This window comes from Etheostoma cragini, chromosome 14, assembly GCF_013103735.1.
Source record: "Etheostoma cragini isolate CJK2018 chromosome 14, CSU_Ecrag_1.0, whole genome shotgun sequence".
Lineage (NCBI taxonomy): Eukaryota > Metazoa > Chordata > Actinopteri > Perciformes > Percidae > Etheostoma > Etheostoma cragini.
The window spans coordinates 1,771,429-1,790,145 of record NC_048420.1 but is presented as its reverse complement, the minus strand read 5'-3'; the positions used below and the strand labels follow the sequence as shown (position 1 = coordinate 1,790,145).

Genomic DNA, 18,717 nt, shown 5'->3' with positions numbered 1-18,717 from the left:
AATCTAAGGTCAGGATAGACAGATGAGGCAAAGCCTTGCCTGTAAATGGATTCAGCTCAACGTTAAAAAAATAGTGGGACATTTTGGGAAATGTACTCGCTTCTAATCTGACGCTTTCTTGGCGAGAGTCAGATTAGAAGATTGATAGGACTGTGTCTGTGCGGTTAGGACATGCTTTACTTAGCTTAGCATAAAGACTGAAAGCAGGGGGGAAACCACTACCTTGGCTACCAACAACTCTGAAGCCCACTACTCAACATACTATATCCTGTTTATTTATTCTGTGCAAGAAGTGTAAAAATGTTTTTCATGGCCGGGGGCACGTGGCTTTTTGAACTTGAGTCTATGTATGAAGTCAGGTGGTTGCTTAGCTTAGCTTAGCATATCAGGGAGAGAAACGGCTAGCCTGGCTCTGTCCAATGTTAAATTGGCTCATCTAACTCTGAATTTCCTAAAATATGCAACTCTTTTTTTTAATGTTTGAGTTTACACAATTAATGGTGACAGGTACAGTAGAAATAGGAAAAATAGATTCTCACTAGGGAAGACATTTGGGACCCTATCTTGCACCCAGCGAGTTGCAAAGCCCAAAGCAAGTGTCTTTGCTATTTTAAGACAGCCCGCCCATCTTTGCACCCATGGGCGTGCTGTTCTTACAGGGAGGTGTGTTCAGGTGCATTCTGGGTGTCTTGCTGTCTTGAAGTAGCGGGAAGTGATCGCGCCATTGACAAAGAAAAACCTCCCAAAGTAAATAACGCAGCATTTCAATGTTATTTTACCATTATTCATTGTTGTTTTTGTTTAGCAGTAGGAACACAGCTTGTTACACACACTGAGGGAAGCACACACACACATGCAAAAGATTAAAAGTGCAAATCCTTTGGACCTTGGTGCATTGCTGTTCTAAACGCTCCTGGCTTTTAAAGGGAACAACCTCTGATTGGTTGATAGCATGTTATGCCACCGCCCCTTTTTTCCACCGTTAAACTAGCAAAAGGTGATTCGTACGCGCCCTGAACGCACCAGCACCCGGCGCTTCACGCTGTGTGCTTAGACCGTCAAAACAGGGCCGCAGTGGTGTGGGTGTGCCTCCAAACTTTAAAGCGCCCATATTCTGCTCATCTTCAGGTTCATAACTGTATATTGAGGTCGTACCAAGATAAGTTTACATGGTTTAATTTTCAGAAACACCATATTTTTGTTGCTGCAGGTCTTGTATGTTTGGGTCTCTGTTTTAGCTCCAGAGTGAGACCTCTGACTTCTATCCTATCTTTGTTGGGAGCTGCACATGCTCAGTAGCTCGGTAAGATCCATCAGCTGATAACTCTTTCTCCAGCTTTGGTCAGTCCAAGGCAGGATTAGCTGGGGGACTTCTTCTAGACCAGGGCCACTTATGGAAGACCTTCACAACAGGGACAGGAAGTAGTTCTTTTGGAGATTATGGTTAACTAGTGGCTGTTGGAGCAGTGTTTTGCCAGTGACAACGAGCTAGCATGCTACGGTTAGCCACCTCGTCTCTAGTGACGGAGAAAGGGGGGTGAGATGTTGAACAGCTCACCCGATGCACCAAAAACACAAAATAACACCCTTAATCCCAGAAAAAGTGATATTGTTTTCATAATTTTGGCACTTTAATCCGTTTTTGTTGCCTGTGTGTGGAATTGAGAGTGCGTGCACGTTTTTTTTTCTGCTGTTGGCTATTGTTACAAGTTAAGTTTCGACAAATAATAAAACGTTTTATTCAAAATTCTGCATCTATCTTGTGTGTTTTATAGGATTAAGTGAATTCTGAATTCAAAAAGACATAACATGTGGTTCACGGCAGCCGCCACGGTGACCTGACGGGAACGACAGGCAGGCGCCAACACCTTCACCCACTTCCTGTTAATAACGAAGACCTGGACCGGCTGCCACACTCCAGGGCACGACAGCAGAGTCCAGCTGTCAGACCAGCAGTGGGGGCATGTACATCTACTCAAGCCCTGTACTGAGTCCAAATGTTGAGGTACTTGTACTTAATTCTTTTTCATGTCCCTTTCTACTTCTACACAGCTACATTTCACTCTCCTTTAATCTGACAGCTTTAGTTACTTTATAGTTAGGACTTTTGCACACAAAACACATGTAGTTTATAAAATACCTTGTTTTAATATACCTTGCCAACAACATGTAGGCCTACAAGTCCAGCTGATTAAACACGGAGTTGATTGACTGTTTTGATTGTTTCCAGTTTCTAAAATGGGAGGATTTATTTCTGCGTTGAGTACTTTAAGTAGATTTACCAGATGATACTTGCATACTTAAGTAACATTTTTAATGCAGGACTTTGACTCGTAACCGAGTATTTTCACAGTGTAGTGTTAGAACTTTTACTTAACCCTTGTGTTCCACTCAAAATTGAAAATCAATAATTTTGTTGACACTTTTTATCGATCTTTAGCCTTTTTTTTTTACGTTTTTGATGATTTGTTTTCAACATTTGTCACTTATTTGACAATTTCAACACTAAATAACAGTTTTTTGGGGAATTTATGGACAAAAAATAAGGAAATTACACCTAATGTTTAAGTTAGAGAAGCAAAAATTAGGAATTATTGAGACTAAAATTAAAAGAATGGATGTTGATGATAATCACAGACTGGAATATATCAACTTTTACTCAATACTATTAGAAAACCAACCAGGATTTTGTTTTGGAATGCTATAAAATTGAATAAGACTCCCCAAAATTTATGAAAGTAGAGATTTGTACTTGGCAAAGAGCGTTGGGTGGAACCAATCATGTTATTTTGGGGAATTAAGAAGAACATTGATATAGGACAACGGGTCAATTTGACTTCAGGACAGCATGAGGGTTTAAGGAACGGATCCAAATACTTCTTCCATCACTGCAGACCAGACGTTAGCCTCGTCCTGGGTGAAAAGGCTCTGCTCCCTTCATGCAATCCCAATAAATCCCCAACAAACTACCAAAGAAAGGAGGCGACAGTCCACGGGTGCAGCTTAGAAACACATTGGTATATTTTCAAGTCCAACGGAACAAACGTGACAGCCTCGCGTGAGGTTTTCATGCAACAGAAAAAACAGGAAGGAAGGAAGAAAGAAAGAAAGCAGGGGTAGTTATCCAACACTAGGTAGCAGTTCATCAGAGGCAGCGAGAGTAGAAAAGGGTTAAACGGTCGTAGATCAGGGTGTAGCAGCTGGTGTTCCTCATGCTACCAGCAGGAGGCAGTGACACTACAGGGTTAACATGAGCTGACCTAGGGTCAGTCCTCAAGTCACGTGGATGCAGCTGCACCAGCACAGCTCCCATTGGTTGGTCATTACAATCCAAATTGTGAGGGCAGTGAAATGTTGGGCCACACACACACACACACACACACACACTGATGTGTTTCAGTGTGGTCTGGTAGGACATCTTCTCTGGTAAAGTACAGTTATTTTAACCTTTACATGGTTTTTTTGAATATCTGAATTCATTTTATATGTTTGATGCTAAAATATATCAATACGAATTTTAAGTATGCATTATAATGCACAATTGGTACGGCATACATGAGAAATAAATTGAATTTTGTAAGAGAATTGGTAAGTAATGTTGGTTAAAAAAAAATGACACATGAAAGTTTGTTAAATATTGAAAAATGTTTTATGCAGAAGGGGTGGGATTAAGAAGGTTATACTTCACACATTTTAGTTGGAAAACAAAATGTGTTTGTTTATAATAAATCAAGTGTTTTGTTAAGATGCATTTATGTTAACTACGTTATTATTTTCTGGATGACCTGATTTTCTGTTTTCGTTTTCATCTACAAAAACACAGGGCAGAGAGAGAAATTTATTTTTTATGTTCATTATTATTTATATTACCTTCAAAAAATGTGTGACGTGAAGCCTGTCCTTAACGGAGCTGCTAACTCGCCTGAAATGACTGCATTAGTCTGAACCTCAGTGTCTTTTTAACAGGTTTTTTCAAATATAATAATACAGCTTTTTTTGTGTGACGCTTACGTTTGGAGCTAATTTTTTATTTAATATGTGTTATAAACTCATTTATGAAGTTTAAAAACGTAATCTGAAAAGGAGTAACTGCACTTGTCAGGTAAATATGGTGCAGTAAGGTACAATATCTTCATATACTGCATGCAGTGGAGTAGAAGTGTAAAGTAGAATAAAATGAACATACTCCACTAAAGTACCTCACTGTTGTGGAATTTAGTAAATGTACTTAGCTCCATTCTACCACTTCTACAAACAAAAAACACATACTTATGTGATATCAGCCTATAAAAGTAAAGGTGGAGGTCCCTTCCTAAAAGAATGATGTATATGAGTATCTGCAATATGCAATTTGACCCCCCCACCCCCCACCGGTCTACTTCTTCACAAAAGTGATCTGACAGTGGGGGCTTTAAATGGAGTGGTGCTGGTATTCCTGCAACCAGTGGCTATGTTTTTGCATGCACTGTATTCCAGATGGAGGCTCTTATTTTGAAGGCATAATTATTCATTCTAGGCTCTTTGACAACACTACTAAACCGTTTAAAGACTGATTTGATGCCATGTCTCTCCGTGTTCCACTTCCTCGGTTAATGAAATAGAATGACTCACGGGGTCCTATCAGTGCTGATGTAGTGTGGGTCGAAGACGGTACACTTCCAGGGTAATTGCCTCACATCCCGGGATGTTCCACTGGATGCCCCCCCGCCTTCTGCTCTCTGTGTGTTTAATACGCCACGTACTGTCCAACTGGGACATTTTGGGACCCTTTGGTGGGGTTGCTATAGATTGCTAACTTAAAAAAGCTCACATTAGGGCCTTGTGTGAACACTTAATTTAATATTGCATGTGGCGTTTTCTTTTGTGGAGTGCAGATGTTCCAACAAACACGTTCCTTTCCCGGGACTGTTTTGCAGAGAAACCGTGGCCCCCGTCCGGAGTGGGGTGGGGTGGGGTGGGGGGAGTGGGGGGGGGGCTGAGGAGGCTGCAGAGCTGCAAAATGATGCAACTGTGAGTTTACTGTTTTTTCGTGGATTTTGTTGTCTGTTTGTAGGATCGTGCAGCATACAGTAGTGACAGGTCATGGCTGTGCTCATTTCACATATTTTCAGGTTCATCATTTTATTTTGTTGTACCAGAATATGTTTATGTGGTTTCATTTTCAAAAAACACCATATTTTTGTTGTACTGAACATTGCTGCAGCTCCTCTTTTCACCCTGTGTGTTGAGCTCTCTGTTTCAGCTGCTGAGTGAGGCATCTCTAAGGTTTCTTTTTTGGGAGTCAAACATGCACACTAGCTAGGTTAGGACTACTAGCCAGTCAGAAGCAGAGCATGAGGATATGCATTAGAACGTGTGTTACAAAGAGACACACATTTGTCTCTGAAGTAAAGGCTGGACTACAGTGCTGTTTGGAGCTGTTTGTGAACATAGTTTTCTGTTGGAGATGGGGGGGGGCCTTTACATTTTTTCACTTTGTAAACCTATAACATGCACAAAAAAGATATATATAACACAATAAAGGAAAGTGAAAAGCCAAAAAAGCACAATATAAGCATTTTAAAGAACTTCAAAATACTTACAAATTAAGAAACAACATGTGATAATAGTACATGATAATAATACTGTAAAAGTTAGCCCCGAGCACACAGTGCATATACACACACACACGCGCACGCACGCATGCACACACACACACACTGCCATGCTTTATCAACACATGGCGGCTCAAACAAGACGTGCTACTGGTGTCGTTGATCGAACTCTTTACGGGATCCCCATCTTCTCTCTCTCTCTCTCTCCCTCTGTCACTGTAAACTGGCACACGGTCATCTTTAACGACATGTCAAAGTATAAGCACAATAATAAGACTAAAAATTAATAAATAAATGAAACATGGAGGAAGACAACCATATGTACAAATGAAAAAATAACAAACATTTGAAATGTGTGAATCTACACAATGCCAGTATATAGCAGTAAAAAGCAAATGAGATCTTAGGCCTTTTTTAGACACCCCCCATAAAAAAGAAAACAAAACAAAACTCCCACCCATAAACCTCTAGCTACGCTACATAATACTGCATTTCAATGCCAGAGAGTGGGCACCATGCATGAAGACAGAGTTCATCTGATGATATACATAGACGTACATTATATATACAGGATGTACATGTGTGTTGGAGGACAAACTGACCAATCCCCATGCAGCTCCCCGGAATGTCTGTCCATCCAGAGAGAGAGAGAGAGAGAGAGAGAGAGAGAGAGAGCGCTATGCGGGGACATTAGCGGACGCCACTGTTGACTGATCATTAAAATGTATGCATGTCCTTTCAGTTTTCCCAAATGTAAAAAAAGGAAAGTAAAATGATGAGTGATGGCTTTTCTTATCCTCCATCCTCCTTCCCTCCTCCATCATCGCACACGACAACGAAAAAGAAAAGAAAAAGAGATAGGAGAAACGGGGGACCATCATGCATTGATTTCAGTGACTGTTTCAAATAGCAACAGAGAGGGTGAGGAGGAACTGGTTGCAGCGGGGGCGGGGGGGCGGGGTGGGGCGGAGGTTGGGGAGCGGGGTCAAGGGGTTCAGAACTGGGAGGCCGAGCTGGGGTCGCACTGGAGTAGCCGCACGATGGACGGGTCGCTTTTGGCACCTTTGATAAACTCCTCCAGGGACAACTTGCCTGCAAAGGTAGACGGAGAGAGAGAAAACAAAGAGGGGGGGGGGCATTATTTCTTAAGAATTATGACTCTTATTAATTGCAGCAGTCTTCTACTATCCAGAGCTCTTACCGATCACATAAGCTAAACAACACAGATTGATAGAAATATGTAGGCCTCCATTTATTATGTGTTAATGTGTTAATATTCCTGCTTAATCAGCCGGTAGAGCGTGTGTGTGTGTGTGTGTGTGTGTGTGTGTGTGTGTGTGTGTGTGTGTGGGGGGGCTCTTGGGCTCCAGCCACCCATGTTTTCTCCAGAAGCCCTGAATCATTTCCGCTCTGTCTGTGTGACTGGAGCGGCAAATCAATGGAGCAAAATCTTTTTTTTCTTTTAATTCTTTTTTTGGCATTTTATTTATAGAGGGCAGCTGAAGCCATGGAGGAGGAACGACACGCAGCAAAGGGCCGCAGGTCGGAGTCGAACCCGCGGTTGCTGCGTCGAGGAGGGAACATCTGCTCTGCCAGGTGAGCTATCTGGGTGCCCACCTGGCAATTTTAATACTGGGAAAATATCGGCCATTCCTTAAAATTCATTCAACTCTACTAAAAATTGGGTTCAAGATTATACTATGTGGCAGGAGTGGGAATGAGTCATCCTCAACATGGGTTGTGGTTTCAGAAGCATGAAGACAGATGGAGAACCATTAGATCCAAACAAGGATGAGCTTGACAGGACCATTCTTTGTCTTGGCACCAATCCTGTTTTCCCCAGAGTTATTAGCATTCTTATATCCAACGGCTTGAAATATTGCGCATTTTGTGCGTAAATGGGTAAAAAAAAATCTCCCCGACGCATGCCCCCGGACCCCCCTGTATATGGCCTGAGCCCCGAATGTTAATGTCTCTCTCCATCCCTGGGTGTGTGTCCTGTGATCCCTTATTCAGCCAGGGTTAGGGGGCTGTCGTAAATCCTCGTACATCACGATTATCATCTGATAATCACTGCACCGTTTGTTCCACAGTAGCGTTCTGCGTTAGCCTCCAGCGGAAAGCCGCGTAGCTAACTATGAAAACACCAACTTTGCCATATCTCGTCCAAAATAAAGGCTGTCAAAGTCTAACTCTAGATTATTCTTTGGTATGTCCCTCTGAGGTCCCAAAACAAATCTCATGAAAATTGGGCATTAGGGGGCGCTACAAGTACAAAAAGTTTTTATTTAATGAACGGCTCATCAGATTTTTACTAAATTTGATGGGTACCATCTAAGCCCAGTCCTGAAGTTCCCCTTACAGTGGGCTACTGTTCGGTTGTAGTGGGCGTGACCTTTGGAACCACGTTTGGATTAAACAATTACACTAATGTGAATTACTTGAAAGTAACTGTGTAGATGTAAAATGGGTAGCTAGCCTGACTTTCCAAATATTACAAATGGGGTTCACTAGGTGGCGCTACAATGACGTCAAACCTGTTTTTTTCCCATAACTCCTACATTACGCATTGCACATTGAAACACCACAAAATGTTCACTGAATCAAGCTGAGTCACCGGATATAGGCCACGCCCATTTCTGTACAAGTTTGCGCATTTGACGACCAACCTAATTTTCTCTAGCAAGCTACGTAACCCATATCATATCATATCTCGGCCGAATTATATATTATCAGCAAAGAACTTGAGAGACAGTGTTTCCCATCCAACCACAATGCTTTGCACCAAATTAGGCGACTTTTAGCCTTTAGAGAGCGTTATAATCAATGTTTGTAAGTTTTGTCTAAAAACTCAATGCGTTTAAATGAGGTATTTGCAATTGCAATATCTGTGCCACAGTAAAGTAAATCAACACCAAACCTTTAAAGATTGTTTGGCATGCAGCTCAGAGGCTCTGTACCAAATTTGGTAAAGATAGGCCATTAGGGGGACGCTATAATCAACCATCAACCACCGTAGACCATTTTGGACAATTTCATCCCTTCTGAGGTTGAGTGGATGACCGCAAACGGCACTTCTGATTCATAACTCTGTAACATACTAATATAACTAGTAGAAACATACTGTCCTATGGAGCTAAAAGCTAACAGTGGCCCCGTTCTGCTGATGTCTTTGTTGTCTTCCTGTCCCTTACAGAAGGTTTTGCATCCAGCCTAGAAGCCCAGAGTTTTTCATTGTGCTATTAATCTGTACTGTTACATGGAAGATCGCTACTTGTACGTAGGAAATGTAAATAATTTGTCCTTTATATGGATTATAATGTTCATGTATGTTTATTTTTCCACTGGATGACTGTGTTTTGACTGTTTTAGACCACAGACATGCTTGTGTGGCATTGCTGTGTGTGTGATATCAATATATAATATGTATGTTAGATTCATGTTCCCTTTCTTTATTAATTTGTCTTTATGGTCCTACGACCTTTTTAACATTGAAGTGACCTCAGTGCAGCACAAATATTCGAATGGCCTAGGTTTTGCTGAACAGAAATGATGTTCATAGATGGACTATGGACAACAAGGTTGATGTCCTACGAGCTTTTATAAGAAAATAAAATCTGTGTTTGATGTTATCATTAGCCATAGTCTTAGATAGATAGATTAGTATCATGGGGGGGGGGGGGGGGGTCTGAGGGTCATCTTAATCCCATGTGAAGCTGCCTTGTCCGTTTTAACAGGGCCTTGACAACACTGTTCTGTGCAGCACATTGTACGGGATAAATGTTAAATGTCTGTTATATAGAAAATGAGTTCCATTATCAGTTTCCCACTGTCCTTACTGGGAACTACACATTATGTGTAGTGATTGATTGAGTGCGATGTGATTCACAATGTTGGAGGGTTTTGGATGTTTTTTTTTTGCGAGGATCTGTACCAAACAAAGACTTTTTCTTTAGGGGTTTCTTTTCTTTGTGTAGGCTCAGATTTGAAGGCCGGGAAGTCTCTGCAGCAGCACAGTACTTCATCCAGAACGGTTTGACACATATATACCAAAGAAATATTAACAAATAGTGTTGATCCCCTCTGGATTTGGATATTGCAGTAGTCCATAGTGCGATTTTGATAACGATTAACTGTGCAATCCTAATTTCAAAGATGGTACCATTTCCTCCTCTCACCATCATTATTGAGGTCCATTTGTCTGAAGATCTTGTCCGTCCTCTTCTCTGGCGTGGATTCATCCTCGGGCATCTTCATCACTGACGACACCATCTTGTAGATGGCCTGATAGACGGAGCCAGAGAAAGAAGGAGAGAGGCAGGGTTTAGAGGAGGGGGGGAATAAGAGAAAAGAAAGATAAGTGAATTCCAGCCATTAAAGCGACTCAGCAGGAGGGAATTACTGAACCTGAACAACAAAGTCACTGTAGCTGTCAAGATGTTTAATTTTTTTTAAATGAACAATTTTGTATATATTTTTAACGTAACATGCACACACTGGGGAAGGGCTACCAATTTTAGGCTCCAGCACCAAGTATTCAAAGCTTGAATACTTGGGTCCCCCCCACGTCATCACCACTGACAAAAATCAAGAAAAGATGACACAGTGACTACATTATTTAAGACCATACAACAAAAATAAGAAAATAGACATTAAACTCCAATTAAACATACTGGGTGTATAAATGACCACACCATGAACCCATCATACCCGTCTCTCCCCAGGACAATGCTTCCCAGGAGCCCTCCACAAACACACGCCGTCTAACGTCCACATGGTACACTGGCAGTTGTTACTCCTGATGCTAAGAGCGCCTTCCCTGGCCAGCTTATCCACACAAACCCACGCAGGGTCTGTCTGGCCATAAAAAAAACAACGCACAGATGCCTGTCACATGCCACCAGGGTAAGGCTTATAAGCAGAGCTTACTGTTTTGATCCCATACTCCTTTATCTGTTGACCCAAACGAGCGCCTCTTGTCCCCTGGTAGCATCAAATCAACCTCGACAAGTGCGCGTGAGTATCAGCCGGCCTCAGACACCGATCAGCTTATGTGCCTGTAAAATCTCCATTGGGAGCAGGGTGTGTAAACTGACTCTAGATCAGTGTCATCGCGGCACCCTCAGGAGGGAAGCTAGCTTGCACAGGATAAGACCTCTGCGCTTTTTGGTAAGCCGTAACAGCTGTAAAAGGAAATCTCTTGGACTGTAAAAGGAGAGTTCATATCTCTTTCTCCGACAAGAGTCCGAGAATATCTCTCGCAAGATCAAGAAACGTTATCCTAGACAACAAGGTCACATTTTCACTCACATTGTTTTGGCTTTATATTCTTTTTTTATGATTTGATTTTGATGAACAGGTCTCAGTTATGTGACAAAAAGAAATGTACCTGTTTCAGTCGGTTGGATCAAATAAAAATAGTTATACAGCATTCGACTAATGATATTAAGCATGAAAATAAAAGCAGGCGTTCCTGAAAATGTTTTACAAATGTCATATCGATCTCCTCTGGTAATTGAGAATTGGCATGTTCCCCAAAATGTTGAATTATCTATTTCACAGTGGGGAAACTCAATTTGCTGAGAGGCCGTTAGATTCAGTTGACAGCTATGATAAAGCAAGTAAGTGGGCCTTGAAATATTTGACAGTCACAGCGTGTCACTCCCCGATGTAAGTCGGGTGCAGATTTGAGTTGCGCATGCGTCACTTTGCGACAACTAGCACACAAGATGCTAACAAGAGACTTCTGTAATGTCAATACAGTAAAAGATGGACTTACTTAAAGGAGTTGGTTTGCTGCTAGCTACAAGTTAGCATCAAACACAGCAAAGGCTGTCAGTTGAATGGTGTTTTGAGCTAACGTTAGCAACCAAACAATCATAGATAGCTAAAACGTTTTTGAAATGACTGCTAGCTTACCTACGAGCTAGCAATCAAACGCAACAAAGAATGTCAATTGAATGGTGTTTTGAGCTAACGTTACCAATGAATTAGCCATTGATAGCTAAAATGTTTTTGAAATGACTGCTAGCTTAGTTACAAGCTAGCATCAAACACAACAAAAGCTGTCCGTTGAATAGCATGTTGAGCTAACGTTAGTAATCAAACAATCATAGATAGCTAATACATTTTTCAAAAAATTCCCATCTTCTGTTATTGTTTGTAATAAAAAAAGTTTATTATTTCATGGATTTCAAAAATGTCAGTATGACACGTTATGCTGTAAACTGTTTAAATCTGAGCATGCGCAACTAACATCTGCACTCGCTCAGAGCCAGTCTGACTCAACTCTCATCAGGTAAGACACGTTATGCCATAAACCGTTTAAATCTGAGCATGTGCGACTCAAATCTGTACTCGTCTCACATTGGGGAGTGACAGCGTGTACAAATAACAAGGTCACATGAGACACGGCCGTCTTCTAACACTATACAAACTGGGAAGTATTCTACTACTTTGGGCGGTGTGATTACTCCTCCAACTCTGAGCAAAATGTCTAAGTAGCAGAAGTAGCAGTGCTAGTGAAATTCACAATTTTGACAGAATGAATTGATATCTCCTTCTCCCTATGCCATCAGTCAATGTCAAGAACCTTTTAATAAAAAAAATCTACAAATTAGGGAAAGAAAGAGTCTACATTTTGTTGGATATCTATTTTAAACAGTCTGTGTGGGGTGGGAATATGGTCTGTTATTGGATAATGTGGTGTAAAACAAATCGGACTTCCTCTATCAGGACAATCTCTCTCTCTCTCTCTCTCTCTCTCTCTCTCTCTCTCTCTCTCTCTCTCTCTCTCTCTCTCTCTCTCTCTCTCTCTCTCTCTCTCTCTCTCTCTCATTGTATAATGAAACAATGGGCCCCTCCTCTCTCGTCCAACGGTGCGTAACCTCAATGGATATGAGGATAATCCCAGTATTCTGCACACTCAGGAATACACTCTGATCAAATTTAAGTCGCTAATCTATGACAACCCAGAAGCACACACACACACACACACGCAGCGAGAGTGTCTGTTCAGTATCTCAACATATGAGTCTTCATACAGCGCTAATGTAGTACTGTACTTAACAGCTTTTGTGCAAACTGTGGCCTGTGCCAAGATTGCACCCAACACATTAATAATAAGTGTTTGTGTCTGAGCCAATTGCACATGTATTAACTCACATCGTTAAAGCGAACACAGATGCTCTCTGTCTATTCCTGCAGATGGAAAAGTCTTTAGCGTAGGATTGTGTTTATTAATTATTACGTTAGCTAAGGCCTTAAGGCGTATGACTGGGAATTGTTGGCTTTGTTCAGATAGGTAATACTGTAATTATGTGATGTTGGTCGGACTGTTGAGCTAAAGCTAATCTAGCTAGTGGCACTTAAACCAATACACCTTCATAGCAACAAAAATGACAAGGGGGGGGGGGGATTTGAGGCCACTTATTGTTAAACCTTTTTCTTCCCCTTGCAGTTATTTATAATGTATGCATTGCAGATGAATTTCTTAGTTGAAAGACAACCATGAAATATGTGTTTTTCTCCCAGAATATTCCAGAAGTAAAAAATGTTTTAGGATAATAAAGAGGCGTTGTTTACTCCATAGGCCGTGCACCTGTGTTATTACATTACCTGGGTCACATGACAGTGATATAACCAAAGGATGTATTCCGGAATTCATTCAACACGTAACTTAGTTTAAAAAAGAAATAAATCAATAAATATTTAAAAATCTGACTACTTGACACAATTATATTTTTAATCGCAATTATGTCTGATAGCCCCTGAGGCCAGAGGACGACCCGCTTCTGCAAAGAAATCTTTTAAAAAAATTTAGGAAAAAAAATACCCAAGATCCATTTCTGCTCGGCCATTGTCCCCTTGCTCACCTGTACAATCTCCAGCATCTCGTCGCGGCTGATGTACCCGTTTCCGTCCAGGTCGTACATGCTGAAGGCCCATTTCAGCTTCTGCTCCAGTTTGCCCCGTGACGTCACGCTCAGGGCGATGATGAACTCCCGGAAGTCTATCGTCCCGTCGGCGTTGGTGTCGAACGTTCGGAAGACGTGCTCAGCGAACTTGGAAGCGTCACCGTAGGGGAAGAAATTGGCGTAGATTTTCTTGAACTCCTCCACGTTCAGGGTTCCACTTGGACAATCCTTCAAGAAACCCTGACGAGAAGACGACATGAGGCGAGACAGTGAAAATCTATCGCTCCATTACAATCCATGCATCTCTCTGATACAACACCCCCCAACTGGGTTTGAAAAAACACCTTTCAAACCCAGTTGGAACAATCAGGAATACATTTTCTATAATGTCAGCCAGGAAATGCTTCATTCAACAGATTGATGACAAAGGACTTTTTGATAAGGGGCTTAGTCCTGGACCGTTGAAAGCAGTTCTATCTTCTTTTCAAGGAGTCACATTTAAAGGTCCCATGGCATGGAAATTTCACTCTATGATGTTTTTTAACATTAATATGTACAGCTCTTCTTCAGGACAGCTCCCACAGCTGTTCCATAGGTTTAACCCATGCATAAGGGCATGTTAGCCATCGCACAAACACATTGTCCGTCGGATGACATAATGATGACATAACTCTCACGGTCGGGACACTGTGCCTCATCATGCCAAGGCTTAAGTGACATTTCATTAAGATACCTTAAGGTGAGAGTCCAAGGGCCGACCCCTTTTAAAATGGCCATTCCAGTTTTTCCCTAGCCAAAATGTAGCCTATGTAGTCTTTTAACCCTCTTCTCAACAGGCTAACAGGGCATAGTTGCTACCAATGGATTCCATAAATCAGCTACTTTCATTTGATCCATGGTGGATAGTGGATAGTGACTGAAAGAATACGATCGCAGGAAGAAGAGGCTGAAATGATTTTATTTCTGTAGGGTGGCCGGGCTCGGCCTCAGAGATAGGGTTAGGAGCTCAGGCATCCAGAGGGAGGTTGGAGTTGCTGCTCCTTCGCGGAGGCCAGTTGAAGAGGGTCGGGCATCTGATCAGGATCCCACCAAGAGGTTGGACTTAGCCTTAGCTCTGCAAAGCCTAATGTCGCTAATGGTTTCGGAACCGTTTCAATCAAACCAGCTTTGACAAACTCACTCTATCAGTCTGTAACAGCTAACAGACACAGCTAGTAGTAAGTCTGTTGAATGTGTGTGTTGTTACTGATGCAATAAAGTGAAAGAAGGTCAAGGTGTACTGTGGTATGACAATGAAGAAATCTTGAATACAAGTATAAAGTACGAGTACTTAGTATATGCAAACGAGTACCTTCGCTCAGACTCTGTGTACGGTGTATCTGCGTACCTTGTACCACTCCTGCAGCTCGTGGTCGGAGAACTCGGTATTCTCCCGGAGGTCCTGCAGCATCTCTGGCCGCAGCTTGCTGTTCTGTTTCCCCATGGCAACGGGACAGGACTCTTTGTTTCCTTGACAACGACAGTGACTAGCGTAATGGCCGGGCTGCTTTTCCCACCTGTCAAATTTAAGACAAAGACACAGAAGGTGAGTTTGTGCAAATTAAAAAACCAAGAACAGAAGAGCAGCCAAAAAATACCACAAGGCAGTTCCCCACAAGACTGACACAAGTCTTGATTTTTTAATTAAATCAAAGCGAGCCTTGTCACAGTGCTGCGTCCAATCCCGTCGCCACGAGTTGTTACGTAAGGCCACAAGTCTTTAACCTACTGCATCCCATCCACAATACAGTAAATAATCCCAAACGCACCCCTGGGAGGTCAAGAGCTAGACCACTGATCCCATTTCTGGGTTTATCTGGACAGCTGTGTGTTTGTGTGTCAAATCAGCTGCGTGGGGTGTGTGTGTGTCTGTGTGTGTGTGTGTGTGTGCGTGCCCAGATCTCCTTTATCTACATCTCAGCTCTGAGCTCCCTGCCTGGCAAAGCACGATTCCAGAGATGCAACTACGTAATGACGACATCGCTGTGACCCTACTATTAATTTATAATTTAATTGATATTGTTTATTGATCCACAATTTACACTCCGTTTAGTTTGTAATCATTACACAACGGGCTGAAATACACACACACGCGCTTAGGACCTAATGGAGGGATGTCAGAATGAGTGGGCTGCCAGTACCTAATAATTCCATTAATTTACCCATTAATAACAACATCGTTATGGAAGGTGTGATGGAATTTTAATGGGACAATTAATTGCAATATATGAATTTATTTTTAATCAATTTTATGCATGGTTTAAGGAATTATTAATGCCTCAACATTGAAAACCATGAAAACAATACCTTGATTTATATATATATATATATATATATATATATACATACACTGTATATGTACTGTATATGTATATACAGTATGTATGCATATTTATACATGTACAGTTTGTATATGTATATATGCATTATATACGTATTTATATATATGTGTGTGTGTGTGTGTGTGTCAGTTTGTTTATTTATATTGTACAGATTTCATCTTTTCTTTTTTAAATGGCCTCAATTGTTGACCTAATGTGGAAAAGCAGGCATTGTCTTCAAGATGTTTGATTTTAAACAGTTTTACATATTCAAATTTGTTATTTTTACATATTTTTTTACGATTGCTATGACGATTTTTTTAATACTCTGAACGATTTTCCTAAACTGTTAACGCACCAACAGAGCTGCAACACTCAGCTGGCTAAACGGTTCACTTTCTGCTCCAAATCGCACATTGTAAACTAAACTCCAACACTCATTTTCAAAATACAATAAATCCACTACAGAATACACCATGTCTCCCAGATCTCTGCTAACATGTCCCAAAACCCCATAATTCTTCCAAAACACATGAACATGAACATTTAGTCAGTCATAGCCATATGTCATAAAAACACTAATATCAGGTGGAATTACAGAAACTGCATTATATGCCTTTATATATGCATTTCCATGAGGCAGGTCTGCCCTTATACGTTAGATAATAGTATATTGTATCGATCCTAGATTGTGTTTTTTGCCGTTTCTCTTGATGCCTCTCTACATTTTGGTTTAGTTGGGTTTAGCAAATGCTGCATTTTGTTTCTTTTGCTTCAGAAATTCCATTCAAAAACGAACGAGCCATATCAACGTAGCTTTATAGAACGTGTCACTGCCTGATGTGAGTCGGGTGCAGATTTGAGTGCGACAAGCAGCATACAAGATGCTAACGAGAGACTTCTGTAATGTCAACCCAGTAAAAATGGACTTAACCAAGTTGCTCTAAACCGTCTAAATCTGAGCATGCACCATTTACATCTGCACTCGACTCACATCTGCACTCGACTCACATCTGCACTCGACTCACATCTGCACTCGACTCACATCTGCACTCGACTCACATCTGCACTCGACTCACATCGGGCAGAGACACGATGCGCGTTAATGAAAAGAGGGAAACAGAGACAGCATTGTCCTGGTACTCGTCTTCTTCTCCCTCGTGCAGGAATGTTTCTATCTTCCTTTGTCTTCATCATTACTCTATTGTTCCTTTTCCACACAAATTCAGCCCAGAAAGGTCTTCTTTTACTATATGTACTACTGTAACACATCACAATCAGAACTAGATTTGTGAAAACCAACAAGGAACGGGACTTTGGTTTCAGTCATCTTTGCTCTCAAAGTACAACACTCACTCACTGTAACATATAGAAAGAATCCTGTAACAACAGATGGCCATGTGATTGAAAGCACCTCAACAGCAGTGTGTTTCCTAGTTGGGAATCAGCTGTGATTGATCTATTTGCATAACTTCAATCAGCTGTTTCTCTCATTTACAGTAATAATGAAATATGTGTAAAATGCAGGGGGTATATTTGTGTTTTTAAGTTAGAATATGAACAGCTGTTCACTTTGACTTTAGCCTGTAAGTTAGCCTTAAAACAGGGTGGCATCTGTTCTGACTTACAGTGTGAACAAATTAGTGAACTTGGCAGTATCAAGCCCTTGTTTTGGTCTTGGTTGAGCTTGTGAGTAAAAGATGTTCCAGCATTTTAAACTTTGTGTTGACTGAATGCATGTTGTGTCAAAGCAACAAGAAATGTGTTGATTGTATAGCCCACACAGACATATGTTATGCTAACTGTGTTAAGAGTTTAGGAACGTTGTTAAAAATATAAAAAAAAAACTGTCATAGCAATTGTAAAAAAAAAAACTGTAAATGTCCTTCACCCTCATGTTGTCCTCGGGTCAAGTTTGACCCATTTTAAGTTTTTTCATCACAGAAAATTGGACCTTTGAAATAAGCTTAAAAAATAAAGGTTAATGTTTAAACTCCTTTGCCACTGAGGCCAGACGGGGCAATTACAAGGCAAAGGCAAATATGTTACTTAATGCTAAAACTACTGACAAACATAGTGAAAATGATAATCATTAACTGACCAGCCTGAACTACTGGTCACACCACACCAAATATGCCTGAAGCATGAAGACGTAGGGTGCGTTTTATCACCTATAAATTCAAGGTTTCACTTTGTAAGAGAGAATGTGTGTTTGTTTAGGTACACATATCTCACTATAAGCCACACACATATAATCCTCATCAAAGGTGTTTATACCTGAACGCTGTTTGTAAAAAGTCATCAGTTTCCCCCTAAAACCTTTCGGAAGTAGGTAGCTAATTGGGTTGTGATCCTTGTCATCGAAGCAGTTGCTTCTGTGTGTGTGTGTGTGTGTGTGTGAACGGTGATTTAAATTACATATCACTGGAGCTTAAACACCTCCGATGAGTCTAAGCCAACCTCTCTGACCTGTAGTCTCTCCTCAGTCAGGCTAGGTAATTACACCAACAACTGTGTGTGTGTGTGTGTGTGTGTGTGTGAACGCAAGAACAAGCACAGGCCTGTTTGTGTTTAATCTGAAAGTCAAATATAGCATGCAGGAGGCAGATGAGGTGCACGGTGTGGGTGTCGGAGGTCTTCGTCGCTGCCTGGCGAGAGCTGGCGCACGCAGAAACCAAACCCACACGCCAGGTCTTCGCTCTAGTTAATCAAATTAGACTCTTATTAAGTCCCTCATCCTGAAGGCGTTAGACCAAATGCTTGTTTACTGACAGTAATGCGTGTAGCCAATTTCCAGGCTACCGACGGGAGAACTGTAGCCATCAGTTATGATTTCCTCGTATATGC

At 41.3% G+C, this 18,717-nt stretch overlaps 1 protein-coding gene and 1 long non-coding RNA gene across 4 annotated transcripts in view; one reads left to right on the top strand and one right to left on the bottom strand.

Moving 5' to 3' along the window:
• The window catches only part of LOC117956646, an 85,870-nt gene that overhangs the window by 65,685 nt on the left and 1,468 nt on the right, over positions 1-18,717 (top strand). The gene's annotated exons all lie outside the window — the stretch shown is intronic.
• The window catches only part of LOC117956645 (hippocalcin-like protein 1), a 53,809-nt gene continuing 40,579 nt past the window's right edge, over positions 5,488-18,717 (bottom strand). Inside the window, exons 2-7 of one of the 3 annotated variants that reach the window (XR_004659327.1) lie at positions 14,898-15,066; positions 13,469-13,750; positions 9,773-9,878; positions 6,526-6,686; positions 6,379-6,491; positions 5,489-6,309 (exon numbers count right to left, since the gene is read on the bottom strand). Coding sequence is in view for 1 of the 3 variants with exons in the window: in XM_034891818.1 (XP_034747709.1) it covers positions 6,589-6,686; positions 9,773-9,878; positions 13,469-13,750; positions 14,898-14,993 (582 nt within the window). In the remaining 2 variants the exon portion in view is untranslated. Of the gene's footprint in view, positions 6,687-9,772; positions 9,879-13,468; positions 13,751-14,897; positions 15,067-18,717 lie in introns of all 3 variants that reach the window. The other 2 variants (XR_004659326.1, XM_034891818.1) reach the window with 2 other exon arrangements.